The sequence below is a fragment of the Typopeltis vanoorti genome, chromosome 23, assembly GCF_054136105.1.
Source record: "Typopeltis vanoorti isolate ZY-2024b chromosome 23, IOZ_Tvanoo_1.0, whole genome shotgun sequence".
Classification (NCBI taxonomy): Eukaryota; Metazoa; Arthropoda; class Arachnida; order Uropygi; family Thelyphonidae; genus Typopeltis; species Typopeltis vanoorti.
Genome location: NC_143571.1, coordinates 19,400,756 through 19,417,524, shown reverse-complemented (window position 1 = coordinate 19,417,524; position 16,769 = coordinate 19,400,756). Strand labels below are relative to the sequence as shown.

The 16,769-nt window shown below is 36.5% G+C and overlaps 1 protein-coding gene across 1 annotated transcript in view; it reads right to left on the bottom strand.

Annotated features, from left to right (window-relative positions):
* Window positions 1–16,769, bottom strand: part of LOC150093665 (disintegrin and metalloproteinase domain-containing protein 10-like) — a 332,641-nt gene that overhangs the window by 80,230 nt on the left and 235,642 nt on the right. The window contains exon 9 of the mRNA XM_090413243.1: window positions 4,573–4,732. Within this exon, the coding sequence (XP_090269369.1) occupies window positions 4,573–4,732 (160 nt within the window). The remainder of the gene's footprint in view (window positions 1–4,572; window positions 4,733–16,769) is intronic.

The window sequence follows — 16,769 nt, the reverse complement described above, 5'->3', positions numbered from 1 at the left end:
GAACACCCGAATAATTGTTTCACTCGAAGTCTGGCGATTTCCATGAACCATCTTCTTCAATGCTTGATGGTCCCTGTCTGTCATTAAACGCAGCCTACCCGATCGTGGTTTTGTTGTGGTTGTGCCTTCATGTTTCCACTTCACAATCACATCACCAACTGTTGACTTGGACAACTTCAAGATGGATCTGATAGATTTCTTACTGATGTGGCAACCAATAACTAGTCCACGTTCGAAGTCCCTGAGCTCCCTTGACCTACCCATCCTGCTTGTATTTCTTATCACTGAACACACACAGCTCCTTGCCTCCTTTTATACTGGTAAGTGAGGTCGTTGTGACATCTAGACATCAGTTTACTAATTACAGAGGGGTGTCTGGATACTTTTGATATCAGATAGTATATAAAAGTGAATCAGTTAATTTAGAAGCTAGAGTGGGACTTCCCCTGATCAGTCTCTCTTGACTCCATTCATCTACAGTGAACTCTCACTGCACACTTGCAATAAAGGAATCATTTTATTTTTAGTGGAAAGCTTGCTATTTATGAATTTTCTTTAGAAGCACGCACGTTAAAATCTGGTCAGGTCAGATCTTCTTTTTAGCAATTTGTTACAGTTAGTGAATTTGTTATAATGGTGTTAGCTATAGGGAGTTGACAATATATATTTCTCCAACATTCCATTTACATCAAAGTGAAATAGTTAAGGTGAAATTCAGATTATTCCGAGCTCAATGATTTTTTCAGTACAGGCATACCTCAGTCATATGACATGTTAGGTTCCAAACTGTCATATATTGAATTTCATCATATAGCAAATCACTGTGTCATTTCACTTATGTGCATGTAATGATTTAATAAATTTTTTAAGCAGTCATATCTGTATGCATAAATAAATCAAGCATTAATTTATGTAATACAAATGAAAAATTTAGAATGATTTTTGCAAAAGTAAAAGTTATTCTTAAACAGCTTGGCTTAAGGGAGCATGTTTTTTTAGTGCCAGTTTTATGTGCTGCAAATTTCTTATTGATTACCATCATGACAAGTTTTTCAGTTCCAGTTTTACTTTTTTAACATTTAGTTCAGAGTAGGATAAAAATGAATATCATACTGGAAAGAAAAATATGCACGAATTTTTATTATTTTTTAAAAATTTTTTTTTTTTTTTAAATGGAAGTCTAACAGCCTTCCAGAAAGCAAACTGCAGACTCAAATATACAAACATTAGAGAAAAAATGAAACTAGAAACGAGAACCAACCCTGGAGGCTGAGTGGCAATCTCTTTGGATATTGGATTTGGAATAACTTCACCACAATCAGCAATGGCTGATTGTGGTAAAGTTATTTGCAAGGTTAGAAAATACCAACAACATGATGGGGGGAAGAAGTTAAAGAGGCATTCAAGAAAAATAAGAAATCACATCAAAAGAAACTCCTGGCAAGTAAGTCAGTAGGTTTTCTCAGAGAAAACAAAATGTGAGTATGAGCAGCTAAAGAAAATGTATAGAAAGACTTTGCTAATAATGCAGAAGGCAAATATCACAAATAACGTTAATAACCTGGAGGCTATTAAAAAGCTAAGAAACCGGGAGAAAAAGAGTTCTCTTAAAAGAATCAGAGATGAGAAAGGTGACATAAAAACAGAAGATATGCAGGATGCCTGGAGTAATTACTTTGAAATATTTTTAAATAACATGAGTGACAACAGTGATAGAAAATATTCAAGAGGGATGTAATCAGGAACGTATGAAAACTTGGAGTAGAAAAAACGTCACAATCTTAAAATGGGGAAGGGCTGCTGAAGTAGATGATATTTGAACAGAAATATTCAGACATGGAGGTATAAATTTTACAATAACTGCACTGAATAATTTAGAAGGCTTGATCAAAAGATTTAATTCCAGATAACTGGCATATTTTTTTTTTCCCCAACAAAAAAAGGGAAAAATATTGAGAAAATACAGGAAAAATTAGTCATCCATTGCCAAGAACAGAGAAAGGCAGAAGGAACTAGGTGAGCCCTTCATCCAGCAGTGGACAGAAAATGGCTGAAAAGAAGAACTGGCATAGAGCTATCATAGTACTCATCTATTAAAAAAAAATAAATGAAACTGAGAATTAAGGAAGCAGAAGGTTACAAGTGGGGTTCCACAGGGCTCAGTACTGGGACCTGTATTGTTCAACCTTTATATCGGTGACATTGTCAATGGATTGCAAGAGGGTGAGGCGTGGTTTCTTTGCATGGAGGGTGGTTGAACCATGGAATGCATTGCCTGAGAGAGTGGTTAGAGCAAGAACAGTCAATGAGTTCAAGGAGTGGTATGATAAACTTTGTGTTTACTAAAAACGACCTGCCACGATGAGTCTTTTGATTCCATGAAGGCCTGGATAATAATAATAACAATGTCTCTATTGTGTGTTCCAGATAAGATTTACACGAGTGAATCATACTTCAGAAGAGAAGTATGTACAATGAAAACTTGTAGAAGAGAAATTTGGAGAAGAACAAGCTGAGGATATAAAAAGGATCTATAAGTTTCATAGATGTGGAAAATGACTAATGGATAATAATGAATATAATTATTATATTCATTATTATCTTTTATAATATGAACCATTATGAAGGGGAATAAATTTAAGTTGCAAGTCAGCAGTTGGAATTTAGGGGGGATTCAGAAAGATGGCTTGATGTAAGATCAGGCAGAGGGGTGTAAGACAAGGGTGCTATTTCCTCTGTTATCATCTATATGGATTGCAGTACACAGGAAAGAGTTAAACCTAATACTGTAGTGGGAAATATTTAACTCAGCTCTTTACTTCACACAGATGCTGTTATACCTCTAAATAAATCCAGTGCAATCTTTGTACTCTCTAATTAAACTAAACAACTGCTGTAACAAATCTGATATGAAAGTAAGCAATAAGAAAGACTAAAACTATTAAAACAGGCAGAAACATGGAAAACATTACCTGCATTCTCAATGAAGAACCTACAAAACAAGTAAAATATTTCAGATATTTAAACACATTTGTTTAGTGAACATGGAAAACAAAATTTGGAAATAGATAACAAAGCTGATATGGTGGGAAACCAGTTGAATAAATGTATATAGTAAGAAAGAATTAATCAAAACACTAAACGAGCTTTGACTAATTTCTCTCTTCTTTCTCAATTTACAGAGAACCCATCCAGTTATATAACTCCCCCCCCTCTCAACAATATGGTGTTTTCACCATACTGTTCAGAGGGGAGGAGATATCAAATCCTTGTCAATAGAGTCCAACCTCTATTCTGCCCAGGTTTCCCATTCAGCTGAACTCTCCTTTATTCACCAGACCTTCCTGTCCAATGGTTAAATGCTAAAAAGATTGCAAATTGATTTTTCCTCCCTTCTCCTCACATCCCTCTCTACAAACAGACTACAGTAACAATATTACTATTCCCTATCTCTGAGGCACCAGAGAAAACATAGCTCCAACCCTAAAAAAAATATAATCCCTGTACTGCTTTCAAACTTCATCTGAAGTTGGCTACCCTTATCTGCTACCATAAGGATCCATTCTCTCCCATCTCTGTTCCAGGTGTTTACAAGTTCCTTGTTCTTGCAAATTATCTTATGATCAAACCGGGCAGTGGCGGCCCGTGAAGTTTTAAGTGGGGGTGCTCCCTATAAACAATTTTAAAAAAATCATTCTTTTTTTCCTAATTAGTAACCAATTTATTAATAAATTGGTTACTGATTAGGAAAAAAAGAATTTTAAAAAAATTATTTTGTATAGGCAGCACCCCCCGCTTCATGGGCTGCCACTGAAACTGGGAAATCTGCCTAGAAGAATACAAGAAAACATCTGTCACCATAACTATGGCAGGTGTGTGGTAAAGCTGACTATAGTCATTGATACCTTGCAGAGAATCGAATGGGAAAAAAAAAAACTACTATGCAACAAAAATAAACTTGAAAGATTTTTCTTAGAATCAGCAACAGATTTATTAAACCAGTATAATCTTAATAAGTAACACTGTGTTAAACTTCAAATTTGGGAAAGATTTGGGAAATTTTAATTTTAGGCCTCCTACCTAACAGCTAAGGCTAGCCAACAGCACCCACTTCTCATAGGACTTGAGGCTTTTAGTCTAATTGTTTTCAATGTTTTGGGTGCGCGCTTTTAGAATTTTGAGATTGTATCCATGATGATACATATTTCATCTGTGACAGGGATGGATTCAGTAAATTGGTATTTTATTGTTCCTCTGTGCTGTATTCATTCTATTAAAATTAAGAATGACTGTATACAGTAATTTTTTGCTATAATTTGTACATTATATTATTTCACTCTAAACAAAGAATAAAACTGATTAAACTATACGAAAATAGAACTACATATTTTAGCATTCAGCAATGTCTATTTTTACATACTTTTATGTTTTACCTGTGATTTCCAACTTAAGACTGTTTTGATTTATAACAAGATTAGAACCAGTCATAAGTTGAGGACTGACTTGATGTTTTCATGTAACCAGTATTTTCTATAATTTTTATAACAATATCTCTGTAAAAGAAATAGATACCTGCATATTACACTAGGTCTAAGATGACAAGGAGGTTCATCTCGTGGAGGATTTGTTCGCATTGGAAAACAACAGCTTTCTTCACAGTCTTCTTCCCAGCCACAGTCGCATTCCTCCCCTCGTTCAACAACTCCATTACCACAGATTGAATCCTGAGGCTCTATAAATAAATATTTAAAAATATAAGAAAGGGATGATCGTTATGGGCAATTTTAATTATGGCAATATAGCCTGGGATGAAGAGATAGCAAGTAAAGAAAATGAGTTTCTTGAGTTTTTGAGGGACAACAACCTCAGGCAGTATGTAACACAGTGCAGATGAGGATTGAGGATCTTGGATTTGATCATCTCATCAGAGGATATCATTATAAATGAGGTGTCAAATCATCCTCCAGTTGATGACAGTGACCATGAAGTGATTACATGGGTCGCTGCCAGCTGTGTGAGGCCTTCTATGAGGAAAGGGTATATGTGCAACTAGAGTGCTGGTGATTATGAGAAGATCAGGAGATCAATGCTGCCTGAGTAATATTCATGAACTATTGAGTAGAAGCAGTGTCTAAATGTATTCCAAGGGCCAGAAGGTTAAATAAGGTAGGTGTGTGAAATGGATGAATGAAGAGTGAACATGTGATACAGAGGAAAAAGGCATAGAGGCAACATAACAGGAGTGGTAATAGTCAATTCCAAGTGGATTACAAAGAACAGACAAGGAGGGTGAGTTGGTTGGTAAGGGTAACAAAAGTGAAATAAGGGCAGCAGTAGTTAGCTAATGAAGCAAAAAAAAAAAAAAAATCCTAGGGAGTTCTTTCAATATGTAGCCAGCAAAAAAAAAAAAAAAAGAATGATTATGGAAGAATGACACTGATTGGAGAAAATGGTATAAGAACAACTGCTGCAGAAGACATAATTGAGATATTTAATGAGTAATTCATAAGTTCATAAAGGTCTTTCATTCTTGTGAATGTGACATCATGGAGAGTTTGAGAACAGTTGATGATGATGAAAGACTGACTGTAAGTGAGCAAGCAGTAAATAGGGAGTTGAGCAAATTTGATGTTAACAAGGCAGCGGGACTTGATAATATATCACCATGTATTTTGAAGGAATGTGCAGGGAGTTGACATCTGTCTTGACATATTTGTTTAATATGAGTCTTGAACTGGGTCAAGTTACAAAGGAGTGGAAGGAAGGCAAGAGATTGTGTTGATTCATAAAGGAGGTGACAGAATTCAAGCATCAAATTATAGACCTATCTGTGTATCAGTTGTTGTAGTTAGAGTTTTGGAAAGGCTGCTGAAAACTAGGATCCAAAAATGAGCTGACAAGTGGTATTATCTTTGATGGACAGCATGGATTTCCTAAAGGGAGGTCATGTTTTAGTAATCTACTTATTACGATAAGGTGATGGCTTCATTGGACAAAGGATATGGATACACAGTAGTATACTTAGATTTTGCAAAGGCTTTTGATAGATTACCGCATGATAAGTTGATAGTCAAACTAGAGCAGATGGGGTTGGATTGGAGATTAGCTATCTGATAGGTATCAGCAATGTGTATGGGGGGAAGCAATATCCAGGATGAGGAAAGTCACTAGTGGTGTGCCTCGGTGGTCTGTTTTAGGGCCATTGCAAAGTTGGAACAAATTATGAGGATTAGAGCAGATATTCTAGCCTTACAAGAAAACTTGAATTGATTGAGTGAATGGGAACAGGAGTGGGGATGACAGTTCAATGTTGCAAAATATAAGGTTTTGAAATTTGGGAAACAAAGATGGGATGCAGAATTTATCCTCCGTGGGGGATATATTGTTGAGGTGGAGGAAATAAGAGATATTCAGGTGATGGTGGATAAGGATCTAAAATTAGAGGACACATTGCCAAAATTTTGAGGACAGCGAATTCTGGGAATTATGCAGAGGACACTGACTTGTAGAAGTAAGGAGATTCTCGATCCATTGTATAAGGCCTTGTGCAGGCCACATATAGACTACTATGGAAGATTTGGTCACCTGGCTTTCAAAAGGATAAGAGATGTTCGAATGAGTCCAGAGGCAAAATGACTAAGGTAATTTCTTATCTCTGGAATGCTGAATTTGAGGAAAGGTTGAGAAGAGTGGATAGGAGGAAGAGGATTGATATGATAGAGACATACAAGTTGGTAAGGGTTGTTATAGGATCAATGTTGAAGAGGTTTTTCATAAAATGGTGGGAGATCAGGGGAGAACAAGAAGTCATCTTTAGAAGCTGTATAAAGAAGGTGTGATCAAGGGAGTGAGAAGCAGGTTTTTTTTTTTGCATGCAGAGTTGTGAGTGCCTTGCCTAAGAGTGTGGTGTCTGCAGAAAATTTGAATGTGTTTAAGGCAAGGTATGATGAGCTGTGTGTATGACAAAGGAACCTCCTAGATGAGTATTTGACTCCATGGAGTTTTGAGATGAAAATAATAATGATAATAAAAGGTGAATGCAAAATATCTCATGCTTATTTGGTCAAATAGCAAAATATTTAATCCAAGATTACAATACTCTAAAAATAAAACTGTCCGTGCGGTTAGCCTAGTGGCTTTGCACTTCACAAACATTATGCCTGGGGAAGGAGTGTCCTAGGTTCGATTTTCGTCAGTGATGTGAGAAGCTGAAAGATCTTCCTCAGCCATAGCCAAGTTGGCGTGTATAGTAGAGTTTTTCCCCCCAGTTTATCCTGGGGTTTTTCATCCCAGGATTTGAGAACTCACACTACAGACACAGGATACACTGGGGCATAGGGCTGACCACCTTATCCTGTGAACAGTTTGAGGTCCAATGATTAATAAACCCTCGACACTGCAAGGTAAAAGAGGGAAAAGGAAGATGAGATGAGAAAAATAAAACTACACATTAACATATAGAGTATTCCATAAATCTGATTTCATAATGGACCTGTATTTGGTAAAAAAAGAGAGAGAGAGAAAAGAAAAAGTTATTGCAAACCACGTGTTTCCAGTCTGTAAATGTAACAAACTTATCTTAGGTAAAAAATTCTAACACTTCAAACGGAAAACATAATTTAAATATAATTTGCAGTGCTGAATGTGGGAGTAGTGTACCCATTCTCCAATCAACAGCTTGTGGGTTTGAATTCCACTATAGCATGGATGTTTGTGAAGCTCTTAGGTAATAGAAACCTTTTGATGTGAGAACTACCATGTTTACTGGAAGCATGAAATGGCTTGAAAGAGTTCAATGTTTAGAGCAAGGTTTTGGATATTTAACCCTTAGCTTCTTAGTATATAGTTCAATGGTACCCCCCTACAGTTCTTTATGTTGCAGAGACTTGGGTCATGGACCAAAATGAAAACCAGTCAGGAGATCAGAGAAGAATTACACTACAATATTTCAATAATAGTAATAATATAGTATGGACATGTGTACAGAATCCCTACTGAAAGGTTTCCTCAAATTCTCCAAAATGGAAGAGTAGAAGGATAGATACTGCTGAGAAGACCTAGAAGGAAATGAATAGAAGGAAACATCAAGAGAATAAGTGGTCTGAACTTATACAAAAATTTAAATGATTTGACTGCTGATAGACTTGACTGGAAATGGAAAGCTATTGTTCATGGTCACCTCAACCTGCCTGCTTTATAAGCTGTAAATGGAGAATGTGAGCAAGGGAGTTAAGAGCATATGCCTTTGCATGGAGAGTGATTGGCAAGTGGAATGCATTCCCTTGACAGTTTGGTGAATGTGGACACATTGAATGAGTTTAAAGCACAGTTTGATGATCTCTGTGTATGTGACAATTTGTACTTCCTGCAATGAGCCTTTGGATCAATGGAAGTCTAGTATTAATAATATACTACAGATTAACAGCTTTTGAATGGTATCCACATAAAGACTTTTTCCTCTTACATGTTTCCATAATCTCCCAAATAACTCCTCAGTTCACCTATCAAAACACCTTCTATTTTATTATTATTATTATTATTATTATTGTTATGTGCTCCATGGAGTGAGCAGACTCATCATGGTGGGGGGGGTCATTCGACTGACAATATTTTTATCATACCAAATCTTAAAATTGTTGAGATTTTAAAAATCTTAAAATCATAATCTTATACTCCTTGCATCAACAACATTCTGGTAATGCGTTATTCACTGACAATTCTTCATGTAAAACATGTGCTCCTCATGCCCCTCTACACCACACTCTTACATAACTTCCAGGTATGACCTCTGGTTCTTCCATTTCCTCTCTTTTTACTTCTACTCGTTTTATGATCCTCTTACTAACTTAAATATGTCTATCATATCACCTCTTTTCTCCTATCCACCAAACTCTGCAATCGACATTTCTTCAACCTCTCTACATAGTTAGGATTCCAAAGTCCTGATATTATCTTAGTAGCTCATCTCTGGACCATCTCCAATGTTTCCACATCACACTGAAAATCAGGTGACCAAATCTGAGCACAATAATCCAAGTGTGGTCTAACCAGCGCTTTATACAGTGGCACAACTACTTTCTTATCCCTACATGTTTGAGCACTTCTTATCATAGCGGCACTACAATGTGCAGTTTTTATAACATATACTCTCTAAACTTCAGTCTGTTGTCAATCATCACTCCCAAATCTCGAATCTCATCCACTTCCTGCAGTACAGCGCCATCAATATAGTATAGAGTCTTATATTTCTGCACTCCAAAATGCAACACCTTGCACTAAGTAAAAACTACAACCCCAATTCTCTGTCCAAGTCAAAAGTATATTCAAATCTTCCTGAAGGAAATTAACATCAGCAGTGCTACTTATAATCCTCCCCAACTTTCATCATCAGCAAACAACTGAATGTCTCCAGTCGGTCAGTCCACATGATATATCATTTACAAACTAGTTAAACATCAGGTGTCCAAGAGCAGAACCCTGGGACACATCACTGGTTGCTCTCATTTTTTGAGACTCTGCTCCATCATACAACTTGCTGGTTTATCATTCAGAGAGCCAATCTCCAATTCATCTAACCAATATACTATCTATTCCTGTTCTCTGCAGTTTGTACACCAAGGTATTGTGTGATAATCTATCAAAAGTCCAAGAATATCACTGTATATGATTCTCCCTTATCTAACACACACATTACCTTATCATAAAATCCAAGTAAATTGCTAAAAAAAAGACCTACCCTTTACAAATCCATGTTGATCATCATAACGAATGCTAAGTGCATCAACTGAATCCTGTATTCTCTTGCTAACCAATTTCTCCAACACCTTGACTACAACTGTAGTTATACAGACTGGTCTATAAATTAGAAACTTCTGTTCTAGAACCATGCTTGCAGTGTGGCCAAGGGCATAGCTAACTGTTGTACACATTCCTTAAGAATATGTGGTGATATGTCAGCCATTCCCACACCCTTATTAACATCTAACACAATCAACACCTGATACACCTCTGATTCTTTCACTTCCAATTCTCCTAAAACTTGCCTCCCTCTCTATATACTGCATTGCATCAATTACACCAATATGATTTACACTGATAAAGTGTTCATTCAATAATTCTTTATTCTTTGCAACAGTCATTCTGCTGCCATGACAATCTACCAGTGCAACTTGCCATAATTACTTTCTCTTGCTTGCCATATAGTGGAAAAATTCCTTTGAATTAACCTTGACCTTTTTTTCTTTACCATGCTCATCAGCTTCCTGACCTGCACTTTATACTTTTCCTTGATCCAATCGCACTAACTATCTTGGACCTTCTCCATAGCATTTTCTTTTCCAACATAGCTTACTTGATTTCACTTTCATCCATTTCACTCCTACTCTATTTACTTGGTATGTAGTTATACATTGCCTGTGTCAGATACTACCTTACGAATTCCATGCACTGTCAACATCTTGTCTGCATAGCTCATCTACCCAATGTGTTGATGTTAACTGACTACAGAGTTTCCCATAATCACTTACCTTATAATTATATATTTCTTTTCATATATCTCTTTTTTTGGCAGTAACCTTTTCTTGTTTCACCACTTCCCAAACAAGTACCTCATGATCACTCTCACCAACTGGCGGAAGTGTTATTGTTGTTTAAGAGATAATTCTGCCATGAGAGGTTTCTTCAATCAACGTGAAAAAAACACAAGGGATAAGTAATAGTATTTATTTAATGTCATATATTTCAGTCTGAATATTACAGGCACAGGGCTGTCTATTTTCAATAAAAAAAGTGGGTAACGTGCTTTCATTATGGGACAAGATAGCAAAAACATCATCTATATATATAACAAATCCAAACATATAATATATAACATACATTATATAACATATATAACATATAACAAAAACAATTTTACCTTCTTTCCAGTCTTTTGGAAAACTTGACCCGGTGAGAGACTCCAGTTGAAAAGATATGCAAAAGCTGTTGTTAACTTTCTGGAACATTCCCTCAAAATGCGTGGTGAAATAGCAGCAAGTCCCACAGCTTTATTTAATTCTTTAACATCTTCTGAATCAACATCAGCAAAACCAAGCTCTTCACCAATTGCAACAATTTCTTCAACCATGTTGTTCATAGGATTTTGAAAACCACCTAAGTCATTAGCGCATTCTGGCAGAAGGTTTTTCCTAACAGCTCTCATGCAGCTGGAAGGCACTTGCTCCAGCGAATCATGAATGTTTTCAATTGCGTATTTAATGTTAAAATTTTTCCAAATTTCTTGGAGCGTAATCACATTTTCTTCCATTGTTGTTGTTTCTACTGCCTTTGAAAATATCTTTTTAAGAAAATAGGCTTTGAAAGTTGCAATGACTCCCATGTCCATGGATTGTAACAATGATGTATTTGGTGGAAAAAATAAAACTTTCAAATTCTCGCACAGATCATCAAGAGAATTTGGATGACAAAGTGCGTTATCTAAAAGCAAAGTTCTGCTGTATTCAAAAAAATATGGCAGAACAATTGGAGCTTATAATACACCCACTCTTAATGCTTAATGGGAGGAAGGATGTCATCATGTTCACGGCTTTCTTCTCTCGGCCAGGAAACACTTCTCGAGGCTTACATGATTCTACGTGGTAAATTTAAAGGAGCGTTAATTAGAACTCTTTCCGCGTACATAAAGGGATTGTCGCAATTAATTTTGCTGGGTTAATCAAATCCTGCGTTAAACAAAGGATACCTGTATTGCTATGCATTAAGACAGTGTTTCTCAAACTTCAGATATCTGCGTACCCCTTCTTAAATGTTCATTATTACCAAGTACCCCCTAATTAATTAAATAAAAATAAATTAATTAAAATTAAATATCTATTTTATTTGGATTTATATGTTCATGCAAACAAAAAATATGATTTATTTTTAAATTTTGGTTCTCTAGAAATGTCAGATGACACACTCATCAATTTCATTTGATCCAGATGCAATATCAACGTTTTCTTGTTGTTCATTATTTCAAATTAGCTACTTGTATTTTCTATATTGCTTTCTTTTGGGGGTTTTATAAATCCAATCATTAACCAATGATCCATACATAAGAATTTGAAAGCTAAAAAAATACTTGAATGTAACTCTAACTTTTTTCCCAAAATTAAAGCTAAAAAATCGTGTTGCAAGATACGTGCAGGAATTTTCAGAAAAAAACTGAAAATGGTGTGACTTACCAAGAAACTTCTACTCGCTATCACTACTTTTGGCATCGAGAACAGTTTCTTTGTGTGCAATGTCAAAGTCATCTACCCAAATAACATTATCTTGTTTCCCATTATTTCAAGCAAAAATTACCGGTAATTTACAAGACTTGAGATATGTAGAGCAGCGAAGAACTGCATATGATTGGTGCGGTATTAACAAAAGATCACACAAATCAAAGACAAATTAGCATTTCAACAGTTGAGTTGAAATGTTAATTCCCTTTGACCGAATTCCATAATATCTGAAACACATTCACTATATATTTCTTAGTTTTAGCACGTTAACGACAGGGGTGGTGTCAAGTAAAACCATATGTTCCACCGGCAACATATGGTTTTGCTTGGTCTATACAGCAGTTTCTGTTGGAGAGGAGATGTGATTCATTAGTTAGTGCCGTTTTATTATGGTTGTCTCTAATTGCACTGTTTGTTGAAAAATATGACTCCTTTAATTATGCATAGTCGAAAATTGCCATGCACCCCTAACGACCTTTCACATACCCCTGGGGGTACATGTACCACACTTTGAGAAACACTGCATTAAGAGAAGGGTTACTCGCTACCCAGAGTTTTGACCTATACTGAGATCTCATAAACAAGAATATAATTTCTTGTCAAGTATAATTTACTTTGTAATCTAGTGCAAACAAACTTTACAACTGCCCCTTGTATTTTAATAATAAGGTGATGCACCTTTTTACTTCTTATAAATGGATAATATAATATATGAATTCTGCATTAAGTCGCCTTTTGTCTACAGACTTATCAGCCTCCTCCTACCCTGTCTTAGTAAGGTCGCTGAAAAAGTTATATTTAGAAGGCTTCAATCCGAAATAGACAAGTTTCAGATTGAAGATCAGACAGTCAATTATAATTGACTTGTAACCCAGTGAAAAAGTTATCTATTGATTGACAATTGACATTTATGTCTTTAGGGGTGAAGCAAGATGCTTTTCATATTCCCCGCTATCTGTTGTGGTTACAGTGAGGGTAAAATTTATGAGCAGTTTGCTCGCCCTGATTGGGCATGGAGATTATGCATCGCTATAGGAGGTTAATATAGCTTTTGGTCTTCTATGTTTGAATATGTCCGTTGCCTTGTATGCTGCAGCTTGTTGAACCAAATCGTTGGGGTGTATGTATGTCTTTAGGAAGAACTTAGATGCTAAGGATTGTAGGAAAGAGAAAATATAGGGAATGTTTGTATCTCTATGAAGTTGATTGTTTCTAACATACCATGGGGCATTCAGAGTCATTCTCAAGCACTTGTTCTGCACTCACTGTATTTTGATAACGTTAGCATTAGAGGTATGGCTCCAGGCTGGAGAGGCATAGGTGATTATAGGATGAATCGCCATCTGGTATAGTTGCAATTTGATTCTGTTGCTGAGCTTGCTATTTCTGTTAATTAGCAGATAGATCTGAGCGATTGCTTTAGATGCCTGTGCGCACATAGACTTGATGTGTTGGTTGAAAGCTAGCTTTTTGTCGAGAATTACACCCAGGTATTTTGTTTCTGTCTGCCAGGGAATTTTAGTATCGAATAGTAACACATCTCCTGCAGGAGATATTGGCCTTTTCGAGAAAAGAATGGCTCAGCTTTTTTGGGGGTTGACTTCCAATCTCCATTTGGAGAACCAACCCTCCAGCTTTAGAAGGTTTTCTTGAAGCTTTCTGGTAAAGTGGGGTTAGAGGGATCTGGTTAGAATTGCTGTATCGTCCGCATACAGGACCAAGATGGAAGACATCAGATTGTGTGGGATGTCCGACATGTATATAGAAAACAGCAATGGAGCTAGTAAGGATCTCTGCGGCACTCCAGCAAAGATATGGCACTGGGATGAGGTAGAACCATTGATTTTGACTTGTATTGATCTATTCTGAAGATATGAATGGGTTAGATGAACCATTTTGAGTGAGATACCAGCTGAGATAAGTTTGTGTAGGAGTCCGAAATGCCAGATTTTGTCAAATGCTTTGGATAGGTCTAGGAAAACAGCTCCTGTGCACTGGCGCCAGTTATAGCTGGTGGTGATGTATTCCCCAATTCTGTGGATTTGCTGGGTAGTATTATGGTGTTGCCAAAAACCAAACTGTTCTTTAGGGAGGATGTTTAGGTCATTTACTGAGGTTTGGAGTCGTGAGAGGATGACCTTCTCCACGACCTTACCCAGGTTGGAGATGAGACTGATTGGACAATAATTTTGCAGTAGGTGTGGGTCCTTGCCTGGTTTATGTATAAGGATTACATCAGCCAGTTTCCAGGTGGAAGGAAAATAGTGAAGTCTTAAGATTGCATTTATTATAATGGTCAGGTGCACTACAGCTTTTCGAGGCAACAGCTTGATCACCCTATTTGATATGCCATCTGGTCCAAGAGCTTTATTGTTCTTTAGTTATTTAATAATATCATATAATTCAACAGGTGATGTGGGTGCAATATAGTCAGCACTGGTATCTGAGAGTTTTAACACGTGTCTGACATGTCTGTGAATATTATATATGTGATTGAAGTCTAGATTTCCATATGCAGGTTTGCACTGCTCTTCCAAATTTCTTGCCATGGCCTCCGCCTTGTCCGCATCAGTGTGTACAAAGCTCTGGTCAGAGAGTATTGGGGGAAGAGATTTGCCTTTGTTTTTGATGTTTCTTAGTAATTTGCAGATAGAGTGATCAGTAGGTGAGATAGAGGCTAAATTTTCTTCCCATAGATGGTCTCTGTGTGCCTTCAGTGCATCGCTCACAGCCCCAGTAAGTCTATTTAAATATGTTTTATCACGTGGCGCACGAGTGTTATGAAATCTTTTCCTGGCTCTGTTTTTCTCTCTGATCAAGTTCATAATGTCTTCAGGCAGAAGACCAGGCTTGTGGACAGAACTGCAGAATGTGGCTACCGTTATGGCAGAGTTAATTAGTTGGGAGAGGCTTGTAACTGCAGATTCTATATCGTCTTTTGTACGAATGAGGAACAGGGCCAATACTATCCATGAGCACTTCCGACAATCTTTTCCATGATATATAGGAGTGAGGGGAGGAGACAGGTAGTCTTGTCTTCCTATCTGGAAGACAAGACTACCTGTAGTAGCATTGGGCTGCGATCAGATGACAACTCATTTAACGATCTTAGGCTGTATTGAAGATTAATGTCCCGCAGGATAGCTATATCCAGGATATCTGCAGTTCCAAATGTACTAAGATGAATTGGGATCTGAACTCCAAGCACTGAATTGCAGGGATCTGCAATTCAGTGCTTGGAGTTCAGATCCTCTGCGATAATGGTGGGTTCTCTGACACATAAGATGGTGTTTAGGTCAGAGTGTAATAGAGGTTTTAGGGGTGGGTTGTAAGCAGAGTACATTTTCAGTCTGCCAGCGAGCTGGTGAACACCTCCATGTCCATGATCTCAAGATTGGTGGTTGGAGGGTTGTTCACAAAATTGTGCTTGATGTAGTCCTTAATGAAGATGGCAGTGCCACCACCAGCTCTGTAAACCAGTCTATCATTTCTGTATAGGCAGTAACCCCTTATTTTAGGGTTATCTGAGGGTCTTAGATGAGATTCGCTGATTAAAATAACATCTGGTTGATATCTGTTAGTGAATTCTTGCAGCTCCAGAATTTTGTTTCTTAGGCCATTCCCATTCCATGCAATGATCTGCAAAGAGGCTGGAATAAGTTTGTTTCTACTCATCAATGAGTGCTGTGAGGATGACCAGAGCCGGCGCTAGGGTCTTTGCCACCCACATGCAATGTCTATCTAAGCGCCCCTGTAACGATCCGGGCGTGTGTGGTTCTTTTATGATAATAAAAATTTTAATTATTTGAAATTTCTTAAATAAATTTTGACAGAACAACCACACGTTGGTTTGCTAAATGTAACGAACGGGGGGGTGTTGACTAGGCAGGATAATCGTTAAAAACCCGAATATTCAAAAAATTCTCAAAAGTTAAAAGCAAATTTTGATAAAGCTACTTTACTTTAATCAGTGAATATAATGATACAGGGATTATAGCCTTCTCACCGACCTGAATTGCTAACAAAATTAAAATGAATTTTAATTAAAGTTAAAATTTATTTGAACTAAAGTTTAAAAAATTCATGCATTTTACAAGTTACTAAATTCTTAATAACTTGTAAATTTTTTTAATAATTTTTTTAAGTGGAACTATCTTTTAGGAAAATAAAAGAAACTCAAGATAGATGAGAAAATAAGAAAATAATTCAGAAATAATTAGAACATTTAATATAAGTATTAAAAAAAACATCTTTACAGAATAAAAGAAAATAAATTAAATTACATGAATATACTTGAAATTTTTTTAATTAAAATTTTAAGATTTTTGATTTCATATTCCTAAAATTAGAAATAATGGTCTTAACGTCTAATTCTGCACATATATCATTTTCAATAGCTATTAACGCCAAACTAACAAGCCTTTTTTGTGACATTGTTCTTAAGTAGGTTTTAAATTAAAACCTACGTTTAATCAATTTCAACTTGGAAAAGGAACGTTCACT